Raw genomic sequence first — 18,139 nt, forward strand, 5'->3', positions numbered from 1 at the left:
CTTGGAAAAGGCTCTTTACTCACATTGTCTCATTGTACTCAGGTGTAAAATGAATACCTGGCCGTTAATAGCTTTGTCTCTGTCGGAAAAATTGTAATATCACCTAACATGCGTCATGTCATGACCAACATGTTAAGTGTTGCTGTTTGGCTTGGGACCCCTTGTAAAGCACTTTGAGCATGTTTGTGGATATTGCGCATTGAAGCGTAAAGACCTTAGTTATTTTGCTGCTTTTACTCATTTTGTATTTGAAATTCCCTATTGATTTTATACTCGTGTGTATTATTTATTCCAGATACTTGTGGTACATTCCATTCAAGTACAAATTATCTGACAATCCCGAGAACACTAGGATGGTGTGGATGGAAAAAGGAGATAGTAAGTCTTTGTGATTGAGTAATATTGAACATCTTTTTAGTTGTCGTAGCTATAGGTGGACAGAGAAGAAAACTAGTGAAGAAGTATTAGAGCAAGCTGAAACTAAAAGGCTATTAATTCGTACAATAAGAAAAAGACAAATGCAATTTTTAGGACACCTAAATCGACATAAATGTATTGAACATCTTGCTCTCACAGGAAAGAGTAAAGGTAGACCAAGAAAAACATATTTGAATAGTTTGAACAGCTGGGTGACAATGAAAGAGAAGAGTAATATTAGTTTTCTGGGGTTATCTGATCAGAGAGATGAATGGTGTACCATGATCACCGATGTCTGGCACAGACTTGAAGAAGATAGGTGGTGATTTCTTGGAAGGGGATGGGGGTGGGGAAGTGGGGGGGGGGGTCGTTTGAACTCTTATGTCGGTCAGGAGGTCACTTGCTTTGTCTCCTATTCCCCCTATATCTGTTTTCTGAATTGCTTTCTGTCTCTGTTTTGGAATTGGAATACTTGGTTTTGTCCTCGCCCTTGATGGAGTCCTTGGCTAAGAGGAAAACAACCAAATGTATGGTATTAGTTTTGGATTTTATTTTATTTTTAATTATCTCTCTGTTATGTACTGTAATTTTTTTATTTTATTTTTTTTATTTCATGTTTTGTAAGCATTTGAGTGTATTCCTCTTGATGGGGTTCTTTTCTTTGTGTCTGGATGAGGCTTTTATGTGATCTCAAACTAAGTACACTGATAGTGCACTCTTGGAATCTACATCTCTTCCCAACTTGAAACTTACTTATTCTCGTGTGTTTTTAATAAATCTAAACTTTTTCGACTCTCCCATTTTCTGTCTTTTTACTGGTGCTGAAATGTCCTAAATGTGTCGCAAGCGCTCTACTGTATAAAACCTTTAAAAACAAACAAAGATCAAGTTTTCTTTGCAATCCTCTTGAATCAAAGATGCAGTAGAATCACAATTTGATCATGTCCCTCAATGACAAAAAAAGAGCTTTTATATAGAGCAATATCCACTAAAATAAAAGGATTTGGTTTGTCTGCCTGCGTTTCTGCATATACTTGGAGTGAGCGAAACCCACTGGATACAATCCGGACAGAGACACCTCAAGTCTGGGGAGAAGATTTTATATTCAGGGAGAGGGACGGGATTCATATTGGACTGGAACCCTCAGGGCAGAAGATCAAGGGGAAGGCCACGAGGAACATGGAGAAGAATTAAAGAATCTGATATACAGAGAAGTGGTAAGACCTGGAATGAGATATAAAAAAAAGTTAGCTCGGGATAGAGAAGGATGGAAACTGTTTGCCTGTGGCCTATACCCTGACCCAGGGTGAAAAAGGCAATGATGATGATGATGAATATCCACTAAAAGTACTCAGTGTGGACCTGTGCTTGTGTCAGGATGAGACTTGTTAGGTGATCTCAAACCATGCACAATGATAGTATGCTATTGGAATCTACATCTGTTCCCTAATTGTGCCATCTCCCTTTGTCTTACTTTTCTTATACAAAGAAATGAAGTGAGTAGGAAAGTGCCAGAAGACAAATAGAGAATAAAAATCTTGCGGCGATGGGGGCTCAATCATGCGCTTTTAATTGTAAATCTGTAACTTTTTTTGTCCCATTTTCTTCCTTTTCCTGTCACTGATATGACCTAAATATGTCGCAAGCGCCGTAAAACCCTTAAAAACAAACAAACAACACTTTTTCAGATTTTTTCTTACACTAGTCACTTTGATCAAGCTAATAAATTTAAAAAAAAAAAAATTCCCTTTATTCATCCCCAAGGGGAAATTTGTCTTTAGTGTCTATTCCAAGGGAAGACTGGAATAACCCAGGCGTAAGCCGCAGAGCAGCGCCGCAAAGTGAGCTAGGGCGGTGTGACTTGCTCAAGGCCACACAATGCAGCGGCGGGTGATTGAACTCGGTACCTTTCGGGTAGGAAGCAAAGACCATACCACTGAGCCACGGTGCCTCTATAATGGGCCGAATTTTTATCTTTGTCGTAACGTTTTGAATTCTACATCTTTGCACAGTTACCATTCATCTACCCTCGTCCTCTTCTACTCTGTGGATCAAAGGAAATTCTGACGGGGAGGGATTTTATCGAGTGAACTATGACCCTGCTGGGTGGAAGGCAATTACCCAACAATTACTGAAAGATCATAAAGTGAGTATTTAGTGATGAGAATGTCATCGATGATGATGTAGATGACATAGATGATGATTGTTATGGTGTATTGTTATTATTGAGTTATTGCCCTTTGCAATAACTAATAATTTACTTCCATGAATAATACACTTAATTACATTTAGTTATTTCTAAATAATGTCACAATTAAATATATTAATAGAATACATTACATTTGTATCATTAGTTAACTCCACTTGTGCATTGATGTTATAATACATAACGTATATTTCTGTTTATGTATATTTCTATACTGCATGTTTAATATTACTAAGTCTGTGATATATTATGATTTAAAATGCTTGAATAAATAATTACTTGATGATTGGCAACCAAGGAGCTTCTTCCCTGTCAGTTATTTTATGTACTGCGGTTGGTACATAACAGTGGCGACGAGGATGGGACAGTCGTGACAATGATTATGATGACATAGAAGAAGATGACGGTGATGACAATGACTTACATGACTTATTCCCATCTCTCCTCATGAACAATCGTGCAGTAATCACATCTTGTCTATACTTTCCTGTCATCTGCAGGCAGTAATCACATCTTGTCTATACTTTCCTGTCAGCTGCAGGCAGTAATCACATCTTGTCTATATTTTCCTGTCAGCTACAGGCAGTAATCACATCTTGTCTATACTTTCCTGTCAGCTGCAGGCAGTAATCACATCTTGTCTATACTTTCCTGTCAGCTGCAGGCAGTAATCTCATCTTGTCTATACTTTCCTGTCAGCTGCAGGCAATAATCACATCTTGTCTATACTTTCCTGTCAGCTGCAGGCAGTAATCACATCTTGTCTATACTTTCCTGTCAGCTGCAGGCAGTAATCACATCTTGTCTATACTTTCCTGTCAGCGGCAGGCAGTAATCTCATCTTGTCTATACTTTCCTGTCAGCTGCAGGCAGTAATCACATCTTGTCTATACTTTCCTGTCAGCTGCAGGCAGTAATCACATCTTGTCTATACTTTCCTGTCAGCTGCAGGCAATAATCACATCTTGTCTATACTTTCCTGTCAGCTGCAGGCAGTAATCTCATCTTGTCTATACTTTCCTGTCAGCTGCAGGCATTAATCACATCTTGTCTATACTTTCCTGTCAGCTACAGGCAGTAATCATATCTTGTCTATATTTTCCTGTCAGCTGCAGGCAGTAATCACATCTTGTCTATATTTTCCTGTAAGCTGCAGGCAGTAATCTCATCTTGTCTATACTTTCCTGTCAGCTTCAGGAAGTAATCACATCTTGTCTATACTTTCCTACTTACAAATAACACTTTGTAAAGAGCAAGCACAGCTGTCCGTTCAATGAACATGATGGTAAGTTGATCAGCTCAAAATTTAAGATTTAAGTGTTGAATAAAATTTGAACTCAATATCTACTGTCTTAATAGACGATACATATTTCGACTTCGTAGGTTAACTCCACAGTGCTTTTTATTTGAGCATGGACAGATATTTTCCTGATTTATTATCTTATATTTTTTGCTCACTTATGGTACAATTCATTTGGAAAATGGGTTCCTAAGATTTTAAGAAATTGATTGTATTCAAAATAGTGAAAGGAACCACTAACTGGTACGGTATCAAAAACAAGTCCTCCCACATCATCGTCATACTCACTAACTGAAAGGTTGACACACTGAAAATAATGGCGTATGTTTTCAGTGGGATTTGACGAAACAAATTTGATTTTTTAATAAAATTGTCATGATGTCTAATTAATTTCACAATACACGCAAACCATCTTCATATCAGTTGTAAACACCATGCAATATTTGGTGACGATTGTTCCTGTGGTTTCGGAGCCTTAAAATTTTTATTTTTTTTTAACTTCAGCTTTTATATAGCGCAATATCCACTAAACATGCTCAAAGCACTTTACAAAGGGGTCCCTGGCCAACAGCAACATGCAACATGTAGAACGAGACATGACGCTTGTTAGGCGATATTACAATTTTTTCGGACAGAGTCAACGCTGTTAACGGCCAGGTACTCATTTTACACCTGAGTACGGTGAGAGAATGTGAGTAAAGAGCCTTTTCCAAGGACTCAACTATGCACCAAGTGAGGCTCGAACCCAGGACCCTCCGATCCGAAAACGAGTGTCATACCACTAGACCACATAGCCTTAGTGTTACTAAAACTCCAATTTGTCTAATATATTATAATAAAATTATAATCATTCTTTTGCATCCTGTATTGTCCAGGTCTTTAGTGCGATGGACCGCTTGACCTTGGTTGATGATGCATTCACCATGGCTCAGTAAGTATAGAGGGAATGAAATTGACATCACTCAGCTCTTTGTTATTGTTTTCAGACAGCCATTTGAATGATAAGTTCTCAATAAATATATAGCAATCAGACTAGAACCGTTTAAGACTACTCATAGTTTTTTGTGTTGGAATATCTGGCTGGAATATGTTGTGAGTATTTTCCCTAAACGCTTAGTATCCATTCCTCATATGTGGCCTACATTTTCAAAATGGTATGTTAGTGTGTGTGTGTGTGTTTATGTGTGCGTGTGTGTGTGTGGATGTGTGTATGTGAATGTTTGTATGTATGGGTGGATGTACTACAATTTCAGTGATGGTACAGTAACAAGCATAGATCAATAGTTATGCCAAAACAGTGTTTTGTTATGATATGGGCATCGTAGTGACCAAGCACATGCCACCATAGCTGAAATTGTTGGTCTCTGAACACCGCATGCCCCACTTAACCATCGCCAAAGTAGATTCCACCCTCAACAACTCCCTGTATTCCCAGTATATGTATAAAAGCTTATGAAAAAAAAGCCAAAAAAAGTAAAGCATTTATATAGCAAAATATCCACCAAAGGTGTTCAAAGATATATATATATTTAGTCCACTCCGGATAATCGCAACTTGGTTAATCGCAACTTTCGGTTAATCGCAACATTTCCCAAAGAATGGAATTAATTCTATATAAAAGTCTTTGGTTAATTGCAACAAACTTCGGTTAATCGCAACAAATTTTCGACCTCAAAATGGGTAAATTCAGGAAATCAATCAAACAAAATATCAATTTCATCATGGGTGAAATCATGACAGGTTAAAGAATTGAGAGTCAGCGTGATTTAATGGTACAATAGTGTCTATTAGAGACAAAGGAAGGCAGGACTTTGCAGTATGGGTTTGTGATGTCATCTGTGGCCATTAAATAGGAGGCGAGGGGGCTGGGCATTATCTGGACAACAGGTAGACAATGACAGCTGTTAGGAGAGACTGAGCGATATCCTTTGTTTCGGGATTGACTGTGCATTGTGACCAACGAGTTTTTGAGAGCTCTATCACATCACAGCTAATCTCTTTGACTCTTACAAATGAACAAAAGAGTGAAAGTGAATCCAATCTGAATAAGACGTCGACTTGCATCAAAGCTGCTTTTGCTTAACAAAATCTAAAAAGGACTGCCATATAGTTTTTATCTCAATCATATTGCTCATTCTGTGATGGACTAAGAACAATATTTACAATATCTGGTTTGAATTTACCTTATTTGTGTAGTAATAGTAGACAGGACATTCAACTTCGGTTAATTGCAACTTCGGTTAATCGCAACATTTTTGCTGATCCCCAGCTGTTGCGATTATCCGGAGTAGACTGTATATATATTTGTTTGTTATTTATTTTTTTATTTCTTTATAATCTCTGCAAGGTCTGGCCGAATCGATTATTCTGTGGTTCTTGACCTTTGTAAATATCTGGTGAAAGAGGAAGATTCATTTGTTTGGAAATCTGCGTCGGAACACTTCTTATTTTTGAGAAAAAGACTCTATCTACATGAATCCTACGATGATTTCAAGGTATTTGAAGTATTTATATCAAAAAATCTATAATCTGATTTAATATAATATACATGTAATATAAATATGGATTATACTATGCCAATTTTCTTTTAGATTATATATGTTTTTTCACTGTGTGGGGTTTTCTGATCTCCCATTGTGGACAGGAGGTCACTTGCTGTGTCTTCTATCCCTCTATATACGTTTTCAAAATTGCTTTCTGTCTTTGTCTTGGAATGAGATTACTTAGTTTCGTCCTGGCCCTGGCTGGAGTCCTTGACTGGGAGGGAAACAGTCAAATGTATAGTTTTGGGAGATTATATTTTTTTTTCCGTGTAAATCATCTTTCTGTTGTATGCTGTTACATTTTTGTCTGAAATGTGATCAGACGTTTTGTGAGAGGTTTTTTCCATTCCCCCACAGTTCATCAGAAAAAAAACCCAGTTTTTAACTCGTATATACAATTTTGCATTTCATATTGGACAGGTGTAACCGTAATTATAACTGATAAATGGAAATCTTGATGAAAAGAAACTGGAATATAATTCTGTACATCAAAAAAAAAAATCCCATGAGATGTGTATGTAGAGAGAAGACTGAACCTAGGTGTCTGTCTGTCTGTATTTGTATACGTTTTCTTCAGACGATCTCAATTATGAAGGAATAAAAACATTAATACATCATGTTACATCAAGACAGTTTGTTGGCAAGTTTTGACATTTCGAGATCGCACAATCCTACAAGACTCACCAAATACTTTTCAGTGGTCTGTCTCATGTGACCAACCTCCATAATATAATTCTGAAGATGTCCAGTATTCTCCGAAAAAACAAAAAACTTTAATTAAGAGCCGAAAGAGCAGGTTTAAAAGATTCACTAGTGCTTGCCGAGATTAGGGTCTTTGGTGAGTGATACCAGTCCTAGATGGTATGCTCGTAGAACGGGTTTCGGTATGCTTCTGCTTTGGCAAAATGGCTGCTTCAGCTGCATCTGGTTTTGTGACACCCCTGTAGTTCTGGGGTTTATTTCAAGCGCATCATTTGGGACAGCTATTTGTTTGTTTATTTTTTTTTTTTTAATTTCATGCCAGTCATAATGCAATGAAATTGAGCAATAAGATGTCATGTTTGTACTCGAGGAAATAATAGGAGTTGGAATTTGGGGTCCTCCTTTGCCATCTCACCTGATGATACATGCAAAATTTTATTATTATTATTAATTTTATTTTCTCCTCCGTCCCTCATCCCCCCCCTCCCCTTTCCCCTCGCCTTCCCCAAGACTTACATAATTCATTTGGCTACACCATTACTAAATAGTGTTGGATGGAATGATACTGGATCTTTCCAAGAAAAGTAAGTATCTTTAAAACTGGTTCAATTCAAATTTTAAGGGACTCTTTGATTTATTTTGGTTTAGACATATTATTTTCTCATAGATAATAGGTGTCAACCTGACAGCACTAATTGCCATGGAATTAAGCAAGAAGATAAGGAAATACAGAAGAAGACAAAAAAGAAGAAGAAAGAGGAGGAGAAGAAGAAGAAGAAGAAGAAGAAGAAGAAGAAGAAGAAGAAGAAGAAGAAAAAGAGGAAAAAGAAGAGGAAAAAGAAGAAGAAGAAGAAGAAGAAGAAGAAGAAGAAGAGGAAGAAGAAGAAGAAGGCGAATCCAATCCGATCCAAAATAGTTTCAGCTTCATATGATGAAGATTAACGCAACTAAGTGTGCTGGGGTGGCCTTGACATCCTATTTATTTATTGGTTTTAAACTGTTTGCATTTTAAATAACTGTGGAAACTGAATGCTTGGATTTAATCCATAAGTATAAATTGCCTGTAAACGGAGAAGATGACGGAGGAGGAGGAGGAGATGATAGCGATGGAAGCTTGATTGACTGGACTAGGAGTAGTATAAGAAACCTTCCGTTGTTTAGCGGTGATTAGTGCTGTTGTGTTGGCAGCCCCGACAGATGCGGTGCTAGAAATGCAACCCCTGCCTGACAGAGAAACTGGAAATACCATTACACAACCACAGAAACAACAACAACACCTTAAAGAAAAGATCAGAACTAATGACCACAACAACGCTAATCACCGAATGGAATAAAATCATACTATGGACATGCTGACTGACGACGTGGAGGTCACAGTGACATGTGTTTCGGCCATAAATAAGTGAGCGACTCCATTTATATTTTATATTAGCTCTAACCAACGTTATCGAGCACTCTCATACCTACAAGTACCCACCAACACTCATATATACATATATACATGAGACCTTCTATAACATACAATTTCTATTTAATACTGTATTATGGAGGTTGGTGACATGAGACCTTCTATAACATACAATTTCTATTTAATACTGTATTATGGAGGTTGGTGACATGAGACCTTCCATAACATACAATTTCGATTTAATACTGTATTATGGAGGTTGGTGACATAAGACCGTCTATAACATACGATTTCTATTTAATACTGTATTATGGAGGTTGGTGACATGAGACTTTCTATAACATACAATTTCTATTTAATACTGTATTATGGAGGTTGGTGACATGAGACTTTCTATAACATACAATTTCTATTTAATACTGTATTATGGAGGTTGGTGACATGAGACCTTCTATAACATACAATTTCTATTTAATACTGTATTATGGAGATTGGTGACATGAGACCGTCTATAACATACAATTTCTATTTAATACTGTATTATGGAGATTGGTGACATGAGACCTTCTATAACATACAATTTCTATTTAATACTGTATTATGGAGGTTGGTGACATGAGACATTCTATAACATACAATTTCTATTTAATACTGTATTATGGAGGTTGGTGACATGAGACTTTCTATAACATACAATTTCTATTTAATACTGTATTATGGAGGTTGGTGACATGAGACCTTCCATAACATACAATTTCTATTTAATACTGTATTATGGAGGTTGGTAACATGAGACCTTCTATAACATACAATTTCTATTTAATACTGTATTATGGAGGTTGGTGACATGAGACCTTCTATAACATACAATTTCTATTTAATACTGTATTATGGAGGTTGGTCACATGAGACAGACCACTGAAAAGTATTTGGTGAGTCTTGCAGGATTGTGCGATCTCGAAATGTCAAAACTTGCCAACAAGAAGTGCGATTGCTTTTCTACCATCTGTCTTGATGTAACTTGATGTATTGTTTTTATTGTTTTTGTTGTTGGCTGAAGAAGGGTTTTGAGCGCAAAACATTCCATTCTCAGTATTTTATTCTTCATCGATATTCATATATTGTTCATTTCTTGCAAAGGAGATAGGTGTCTATAATATAGTAGATTGGTCTCATTATATTCATTTGAATTTCCAATCAGAGAATTGCGGACCAAGATACTCAGTCTTGGTGCTGGGTACGACTATGAGCCAGTGATAAATGAAGCTAGGAAGTTGTTTGAGAAATGGCTGGCCAATGAAGATGTTGAGCTCAACAACTACCTTCGTCCTATAATCTACAACATAGGGATCAAATATGGCACCAAATCGGACTGGGATAAGGTCTACGAGAGATTCATAACCAGCATTGTTCCCGCTGACAAACAATCATTGCTCCTGGCCTTATCCTTCTCCCAAGATTCCAGAGTACTTCAAATGTAAGTATTGACTGGTAATGTCGGCGACTCAACTGTATGGAGTCTTCTTGTCTTGTAATAATTTGATTGGAGCCAGGGGCGAGATAAATTCATAATGTTATATTATTTATAATATTTTATAAGAATTGGTTGTCGAAAAAAAAAATGTCCTCTAGAACCATGCTTTAAATGGCACCAGAATATATCTTATGTTTTTGCATCATGAAAACGAACAGCAAAGATAACTTGCTATCCTTTAGACAGGACGCTAGTTCATATCAAATGCCTTAACATCATCTATAACACAGACCTGTAAATCTTCTGACAATTATCAGATTTCCGACAGTATGATTTTGCTCGATAAATTCTGTTAAGTGCTGACATTTGTAAAAGAAAATATTTAAAAATGAAAAGTTAAATAAGATTCGTAGCGTCAAAAGACAGAACTAAAAAAAAAAGAAAATAAAAGAGTTTTGTTTCATGCCTCGAAAAAAATCAGTTTTTATATTCCGTTTCGAGCGCCGACTTAAAAAAAAAAAAGAAACTTTTTGTTTGTCGGGTCAAAGACAAAACAAGGTAGTCAGCTATGTATATTATAATTCCATCTTGTCAATTATCACCACCTGCCTGATGTGGATGTATTCACTGCCTACTATGCCACAGACTGGAGAGGGGTGATACTGCCACTTTGCGAGTCGTCAACACCCGCTTAGTCAGTAGCAACAGGCACTGCTTGTGTTAGACCGGGCCGTTTCTCTCTGTTTTGCTACCAACACACACACATTTTTCCAGTTGACAATCTCAGTTCCTACACTGTCTAAAGTCAAAGGGAATGATGAGTGTGAAATAAATATTTTTCTTTGAAAGGTGAGTGACTGCTTTCGGAAGTTTTCTTTCCTCACGACTGTGATTGTTAAATTTCTCTTCTTCTTCTTCTTCTTCTTCTTCTTCTTCTTCTTCTTCTTCTTCTTCTTCTTCTTCTTCTTCTTCTTCTTCTTCTTCTTCTTCTTCTTCTTCTTCTTCTTCTTCTTTTTCTTCTTCTTTCATAAGAATTAATCCAAATATAAGAAAGAATCAGCTTAAAAATTTAACACAAACAGGAGCGAAGACAATGCACCTTCCACTTCTTATGTCAAGCACTAGACATCCTTTAAAAGAATAGGGAATTGTTCTTTTCCTTTCATTTTACAACTAACTCTGACCTGGGAGCAGAAATGTGTGTACTTTCTGAAATAATTGGGGATTTTTAAATTTTTTTTTTGGTGCCATAAAATAAGGACCTGATTATTTTATTATAAATGAGTTGGAGAAAAAAAATGGCATGATTTGACAAGTCAATTGATGTGTCATATCTGTGTTGTGTTTGTTAATCTAAAATTGGCCGTACAAAGACTTTATAGCAGGCTTCAATGATGTTCCTTGGACAACTTTGTACACTTATTCTTCAGAATCCAACTTTTGTTTTGGCCTTTTTACAAACTTTATCGATGTGGAGCTGCCAAAACATTTTGCTGTCAATTAATCTAAAATATTCTGCTTTTTTGCATTGTCTCCAATTCTTTGTGTATATCATAATCTGAACTTATTATTTTCTTTTTGTTCATGAATTAGCTGGCATTTTTTCAGGTGGAATCCCATTTAACATTCTTTCTCCCAGAATTGTAGCCTGTCCAGATCTTCTTGAAGTATATTGCAATTTTTTAAATATTTGAACTTCCCTTAAAGAAGTATATCATCATCCTCATAAAGTCGAATTTTTAAATCCTTTTTATACTTTACTTGGCATATCATCAATGTATATCAAAACAAGAAAAAAGAAGTGGGCCTAAAGCTGTCCCTTGAGGTACACCTGACAGGACTGGAAGTGATGATGACATTTTGTTCTTAACCATGATGCTTGAGGATCGCATCGAAATAAATGGTTCAATCCATGCGTGGGTGGCTTTTCCGATCCCATAATAATCAACCTTGTCCATCCATCCATCCATCCATCCATCCATCAATCCATTTATCCATTTGTTCAATCAAGCAATTCATTCATTCATTCATTCATTCATTCCCCATAGATTACTGGAACGCAGTCTGGATCCAACTCAAATCAAATCCCAATCAACAGAAACAGTTGTGGCTAGTGTGGCCTCAAATACAAATGGTTTGTTGCAAGCCTGGCGATTCCTACAAGAGAAATGGGATTTCCTCTTCAAGCGGTAAGCATAGTTTTATTAGGGATTATGTGGTATGTGGTCTAGTGGTATGACACTTGCTTTCGGATCGGAAGGTCCTGGGTTCGAGCCTCGCGCTCGGCGCATAGTTGAGTCCTTGAAAAAGTCTCTTTACTCACATTCTCTCGCCATACTCAGGTGTAAAATGAGTACCTCGTCGTTAACAGCTTTGTCTGTGTCAAAAAAAAATGTAATTTCACCTAACAGGCATCATGTCTCGTTATACTTTTTTCATCTTGCTGTTTGTCAGGGACCATTTGTAAAGTGCTGAGAGCACGTTTAGTGGATATTGCACAATATAAAAGCTCAATTATACCGGCAAGGAACATCTGAAAGGGATAAACTCCTGCTCCATGGCCGACCCAATGGCCCTGACCCAATGGTGCTGACCCAATGGCACTGACCCAATGGCGCTGACCCAATGGCACTGACCCAATGGCGCTGACCCAATGGTGCTGACCCAATGATGCCAACCCAATGGTGTGCCTCAATGGTGCCGACCCAATGGTGCTGACCCAATGGTGCCGACCCAATGGCATTGACCCAATGGCATTGACCTAATGGTGCCGACCCAATGGCGCCGACCCAATGGCCCTGAAGGACGATTTTCTAAACATTGAAATCCCATGTATACATTTCTAATCAGGATATTTTTACTTTTGTTTTCCACTTTACCAGGTTCAGTGCAGGCTCTTTCACCATGCCAGGGCTGGTTTCTAGTGTACTGGGTGGATTTAGCAAACAGATTGACCTTGATAACGTAAGCGGTTTTAAATGTTACCCACCGACTCTAAACGGTATTATGTCGGAGTGACTTAGATGCTGAAAATTGATTTTATAGTGTATGAAACAATGCCAGATAAATTAAAGAGAAAAATAAAAGAAATACATCATCCAATATATGGGGGGGGGGGGTGAAGTGGCCGAGTGGTTAAGGCATTGCACTGTGATCCGGATGGCCCGGGTTTGAGACCCGCTTCAGGCACTTTCGTGTTTTTCCTTGAGCAAGATTATTAACCCCCAATTCGCTCACTTGGACAACTTTTATGCAGTGCTTTTCACTTGTTAAGATCCTGCATCATTTCAGTAATAGACTTCACGATATTTGAGAATGAGAATCTTCACTAACTTACTACTCATCTATGAGAATCAAATGAAACCTTACTAAACTATAGTATTATATAATCCTAAATACTTACACTACTATACTACTACTACTACTTACTACTACTACTACTACTACTACTAACTACTACTACTTACTACTACTACTTACTACTATACTACTACTACTACTACTACTACTACTACTACTACTACTATACTCTACTACTATACTACTACTATACTATACTACTACTACTACTACTATCTATACTCTACTACTACTTACTACTACTACTATACTACTACTACTACTACTAACTACTACTACTACTACAAATACTATACTATACTACTACTATACTATACTTACTATACTACTACTACTACTACTACTATACTACTACTACTACTACTACTAACTACTATATATAATATAATATAATAATAATATACTATACTACTACTACACTAATACTACTACTACTACTACTACTATACTACTACTACTACTAACTACTACTACTATACTATACTACTACTACTACTACTACTATATACTACTACTACTACTACTACTACTACTACTACTACTACTACTACTACTACTACTACTACTACTACTACTACTACTACTATCTACTATACTACTACTACTACTACTACTACTATATACTACTATATACTACTTTACTACTACTACTTACTATACTATCTACTTACTACTACTACTACTACTATACTACTACTACTACTACACTACTACTACTACTATACTACTACTACTACTACTACTATTTACTACTACTACTACTACTACTACTACTACTACTACTACTACTACTACTATACTACTACTATCTTACTACTACTACTACTACTACTACTACTACTACTACTACTACTACTATACTACTTACTACTACTACTACTACTACTACTACTACTATTACTTCTACTACTACTACTACTACTACTACTACTACTACTACTTACTACTACTACTACTATTTTATTTACTCTACTACTACTACTACTACTATTACTTCTACTCTACTACTACTACTACTACTACTACTACTACTACTACTACTACTACTACTTACTACTACTACTACTACTACTATACTACTACTACTACTACTACTACTACTACTACTACTACTAATACTACTACTAATACTACTACTACTACTACTACTATTACATCTACTACTACTACTACTATCTACTACTATTATTTCTACTACTACCACTGCTATAACTACTACTTCTGCTCTTATCATTCATCATCATCTTCATCATCATCATCATCATCATTATTATTATTATTTTTATTATTATGCTGTTGTTTATCGTGTAAATAGAAGAAGAGAAGAAGAAGAAGAAGAAGAAGAAGAAGAAGAAGAAAGAAGAAGAAGAAGAAGAAGAAGAAGAAAGAAGAAGAAGAAGAAAAAAGAAAGTGGAAAAGAAGAAATATATATATATATATCTTCAATCTCTCTCCTTCCAGGTGAAATCATTTTTCAAGAACAGGGAGTTGGGCGTTGCCGAAAATGCATTCCACCAATCCCTCGACGTCATCAAGTTCAAAATTGCCTGGGAAAATCACTATTTGAAACCAGTCTCTGAATGGCTGAAAATTTTTGTCAAGACTTCTTCAGCAAAGGATAAAAACTAATCGTTGAACGATTACTTTCTTTACTTAAATGTGACCTTCCGTGTCAAAACGGTATTATGTCGGGATGAGTAGGCAGCCGAAAAGTAAATTTAGAAATAACATAATGAGTGAAAAGAGATTCCAATTCTTTTTGATGAACAAAATAGTATTTGTTGTTCTTTATGATGAAGAGAAACGAACCCCAAGTTTTATATTTGTGGCTATAAAACTAATTACCTGCACAGTGTTCATCCCGGCATAATACCATTTTGAGACGGTGGGTCACAAATCACATTGATGGCAAGAACACCTGAATCTCCCTAAACGGATGACTGAATTTATCAAAAAAACTTTAACTAAGGATTAGAATGAAGCAATGAATGACGATTTTCTCTTGATTACTTAAAAACTATTTGCTAGCGAGAATAAATGAAGTTGTTGAATAAATACAATATCTCTAATAATCTATTCTGGGGTATGGCCAAGATGGTTGAGCACTCGCTTCACAAGCAAGGGGACCATGATCGATCCTGACTACCATCGAGATATTTTTTGGACCCATCTGTCCATCCAGAAGTAATTGGGAAGCTGATTCTATTAGATTTGATGGAAAATACTTTAAGACAGACAAGCGTCCTATCCAAAGGCTAGCAGGCAATTGCTATTGTCATGTCACGCTATTGAACTGGGATAAACTCCGGCTCTGTGGGGGAAATATCTCTGAAGGGCTGCTTGACTACTAATAATCTTTCTGGTTATAATATTGATTTGAACCAACAACCAACTGACATAAATAAAAATTTAAAACGGAAATGCTTTGGATAGGTACCATACAGAAGGGGCTATGTGATCTCATGGTATCGGATCAGAAGGTCCCGGGTTCGAGCCTCGCTCGGCACATAGTCCTTCTTTCATATATTTGGATGTATTAAATTAGTTATTTTTTCATTGTGCAATAACACGACATATTAACAAGCTCTTAGTGTTGTTTGGCACAATAACTATAACTCATTTAATAAATAAAAAGAAATTAAAGAATTGTATAATATTTAATTTTTACACCTTTTAACTTCCTAATCAAACTTTTTGATAAGTTGTAAAGATGTAAAAATCAGACCTGCCCGTGTGAAAATTTAGAAATTCGTAATTTTTAGAAAATAAATATTGTAGTCACTATAGTTCACTATGATATTCAACAATTCACTTACACAAAGATTAAATAACACTTTTTAAAAATTTTAATTATGTAATCTGGCATCAGCGTTCATTTTCAATAAGTTTTAATGACTTAGAGATGCTTGTGAAGTTCTGAATTCGGAGCCAAATTTTTTTGGTAATTATACGAATTTTTGTAATAGTAGGCAGGTCTGAAAAAGGTTTTGAGAAGGTGTTAGATAATCCAACAGTTTTACTTGCTTAATAAATTTTGTACTCATAACCCGATGTGTGACTAATCACCTCAAAATGCTATTACGCGGATTGAATATGATGCTAAATTTTTAGTTTTTAACTAAACTTTTAAGATTTGGGATGAAATGAAATGTCATTTATTGAAGAGAAAAGAAGTAATGAACTAAATGAATATAATTTTACAGCTTTAAAAAAAAAAGCAAATACCAAACACGATGGTATCGGACTCAAAATCTTCTTTCAGTCAATAACAAAAATAATGAAACATCTATACATCGCTTGAAATTTAAGACAGATCCATAATATGATGCTTAACATTGAGTTTTTAACTTAAATTTTAAGATTTGGCATAAATGACCCCTAATGAAGAGCTTTAAAAAATAGCAAAATATCAAACACGGATGGTATCGACTCAAATCTTCTTTCAGTCAATAACAAAATAATGAAAACATCTATACATCGCTTGAAATTTAAGACAGATCCCATAATATGATGCTTAACATTGAGTTTTTAACTTAAATTTTAAGATTTGGCATAAAATAGACCCCCTTAATGAAGAGCTTTAAAAAATAGCAAATACCAAACACGGATGGTATCGGACTCAAAATCCTTCTTTCAGTCAATAACAAAAATAATGAAAACATCTATACATCGCTTGAAATTTAAGACAGATCCCATAATATGATGCTTAACATTGAGTTTTTAACTTAAATTTTAAGATTTGGCATAAAATAGACCCCCTTAATGAAGAGCTTTAAAAAATAGCAAAATACCAAACACGGATGGTATCGGACTCAAAATCCTTCTTTCAGTCAATAACAAAATAATGAAACATCTATACATCGCTTAAAATTTAAGACAGATCCATAATATGATGCTTAACATGAGTTTAACTTAAATTTTAAGATTTGCATAAATAGACCCCTTAATGAAGAGAAAAAAAGTAAAAAACCAAATTGAATAATATAACGGCTTCAAAAGAACGAAATGCCAACACGGAACGTTTTGGGCTCAAAACCCTTCTTCAGCCAACAACACGAACAATAAAAACATTGAATACATACATTTAAAATTTCTTCAGTCAGCAGAGAAATATTCTGGCATGGATTGTCCGTAAGTAAAAGACATTTTAAGATCCTTAAATTTAGGGAAAAGCCCGTGTCAATTGTTTTCTTTGTGGGGCCGGGAGGGGTGGGGGGACGTTATTGGGATTTAAAGGGACTCGTTTGTGGTAACTTATTTTTTTGTTGTTGTTGTATTCTTTACAAGCGTATTCTTGCAATTTTGTGTGTTATGCCTTGTTTTGGATTGTCCGTAAGTAAAAGACATATTAATATCATTATATTTAGGGAAAAGCCTGTGTAATTTGTCTTTCTTGGGGGGGGGGGGGACGTTATTGGGGTTTGAAGGGACTCTTTTGTGGTAAATTATTTTTTTGTTGTTGTATTCTTTACAAGCATATTCTTGCAAGTGTGTGTGTTATGTCTTTATTTGACAAATGATTATTATAATGTTATTAATTATATGAGATTGCTCTCCTACTGAGAAAAGTTTTTCTTGCAGATGATTTTTAGAATGGAGTTTTGTTCTTTCATTCTCAGGGCTTGTTTTTTTTTTCACTCTATTCACGTCTAAAATGAGTACTCCTTCAGAGCCATTAGACCCATGGAGCCAGCGTTTATCACAGGTTCTACAGCATGAAACGGACAAT

At 35.9% G+C, this 18,139-nt stretch overlaps 1 protein-coding gene across 4 annotated transcripts in view; it reads left to right on the forward strand.

The window, feature by feature from the left end:
- Nucleotides 1-15,818, forward strand: part of LOC144958242 (endoplasmic reticulum aminopeptidase 1-like) — a 96,268-nt gene extending 80,450 nt beyond the window's left edge. For all 4 annotated transcript variants that reach the window (XM_078890081.1, XM_078890079.1, XM_078890080.1 and 1 more), the window contains 9 exons: nucleotides 296-378; nucleotides 2,430-2,563; nucleotides 4,799-4,854; nucleotides 6,271-6,418; nucleotides 7,679-7,752; nucleotides 9,778-10,053; nucleotides 12,099-12,239; nucleotides 12,933-13,014; nucleotides 14,872-15,818. In XM_078890081.1, coding sequence (XP_078746207.1) covers nucleotides 296-378; nucleotides 2,430-2,563; nucleotides 4,799-4,854; nucleotides 6,271-6,418; nucleotides 7,679-7,752; nucleotides 9,778-10,053; nucleotides 12,099-12,239; nucleotides 12,933-13,014; nucleotides 14,872-15,039 — 1,162 coding nt within the window. In that variant the 3' untranslated portion in view covers nucleotides 15,040-15,818. The remainder of the gene's footprint in view (nucleotides 1-295; nucleotides 379-2,429; nucleotides 2,564-4,798; nucleotides 4,855-6,270; nucleotides 6,419-7,678; nucleotides 7,753-9,777; nucleotides 10,054-12,098; nucleotides 12,240-12,932; nucleotides 13,015-14,871) is intronic.
- Nucleotides 15,819-18,139: the final 2,321 nt, after the last annotated feature.

This window comes from Berghia stephanieae, chromosome 12 (genome assembly GCF_034508935.2).
Source record: "Berghia stephanieae isolate SIO BIC M18660-M18661 chromosome 12, UCSD_Bste_1.3, whole genome shotgun sequence".
In the NCBI taxonomy this organism is placed as follows: Eukaryota; Metazoa; Mollusca; class Gastropoda; order Nudibranchia; family Aeolidiidae; genus Berghia; species Berghia stephanieae.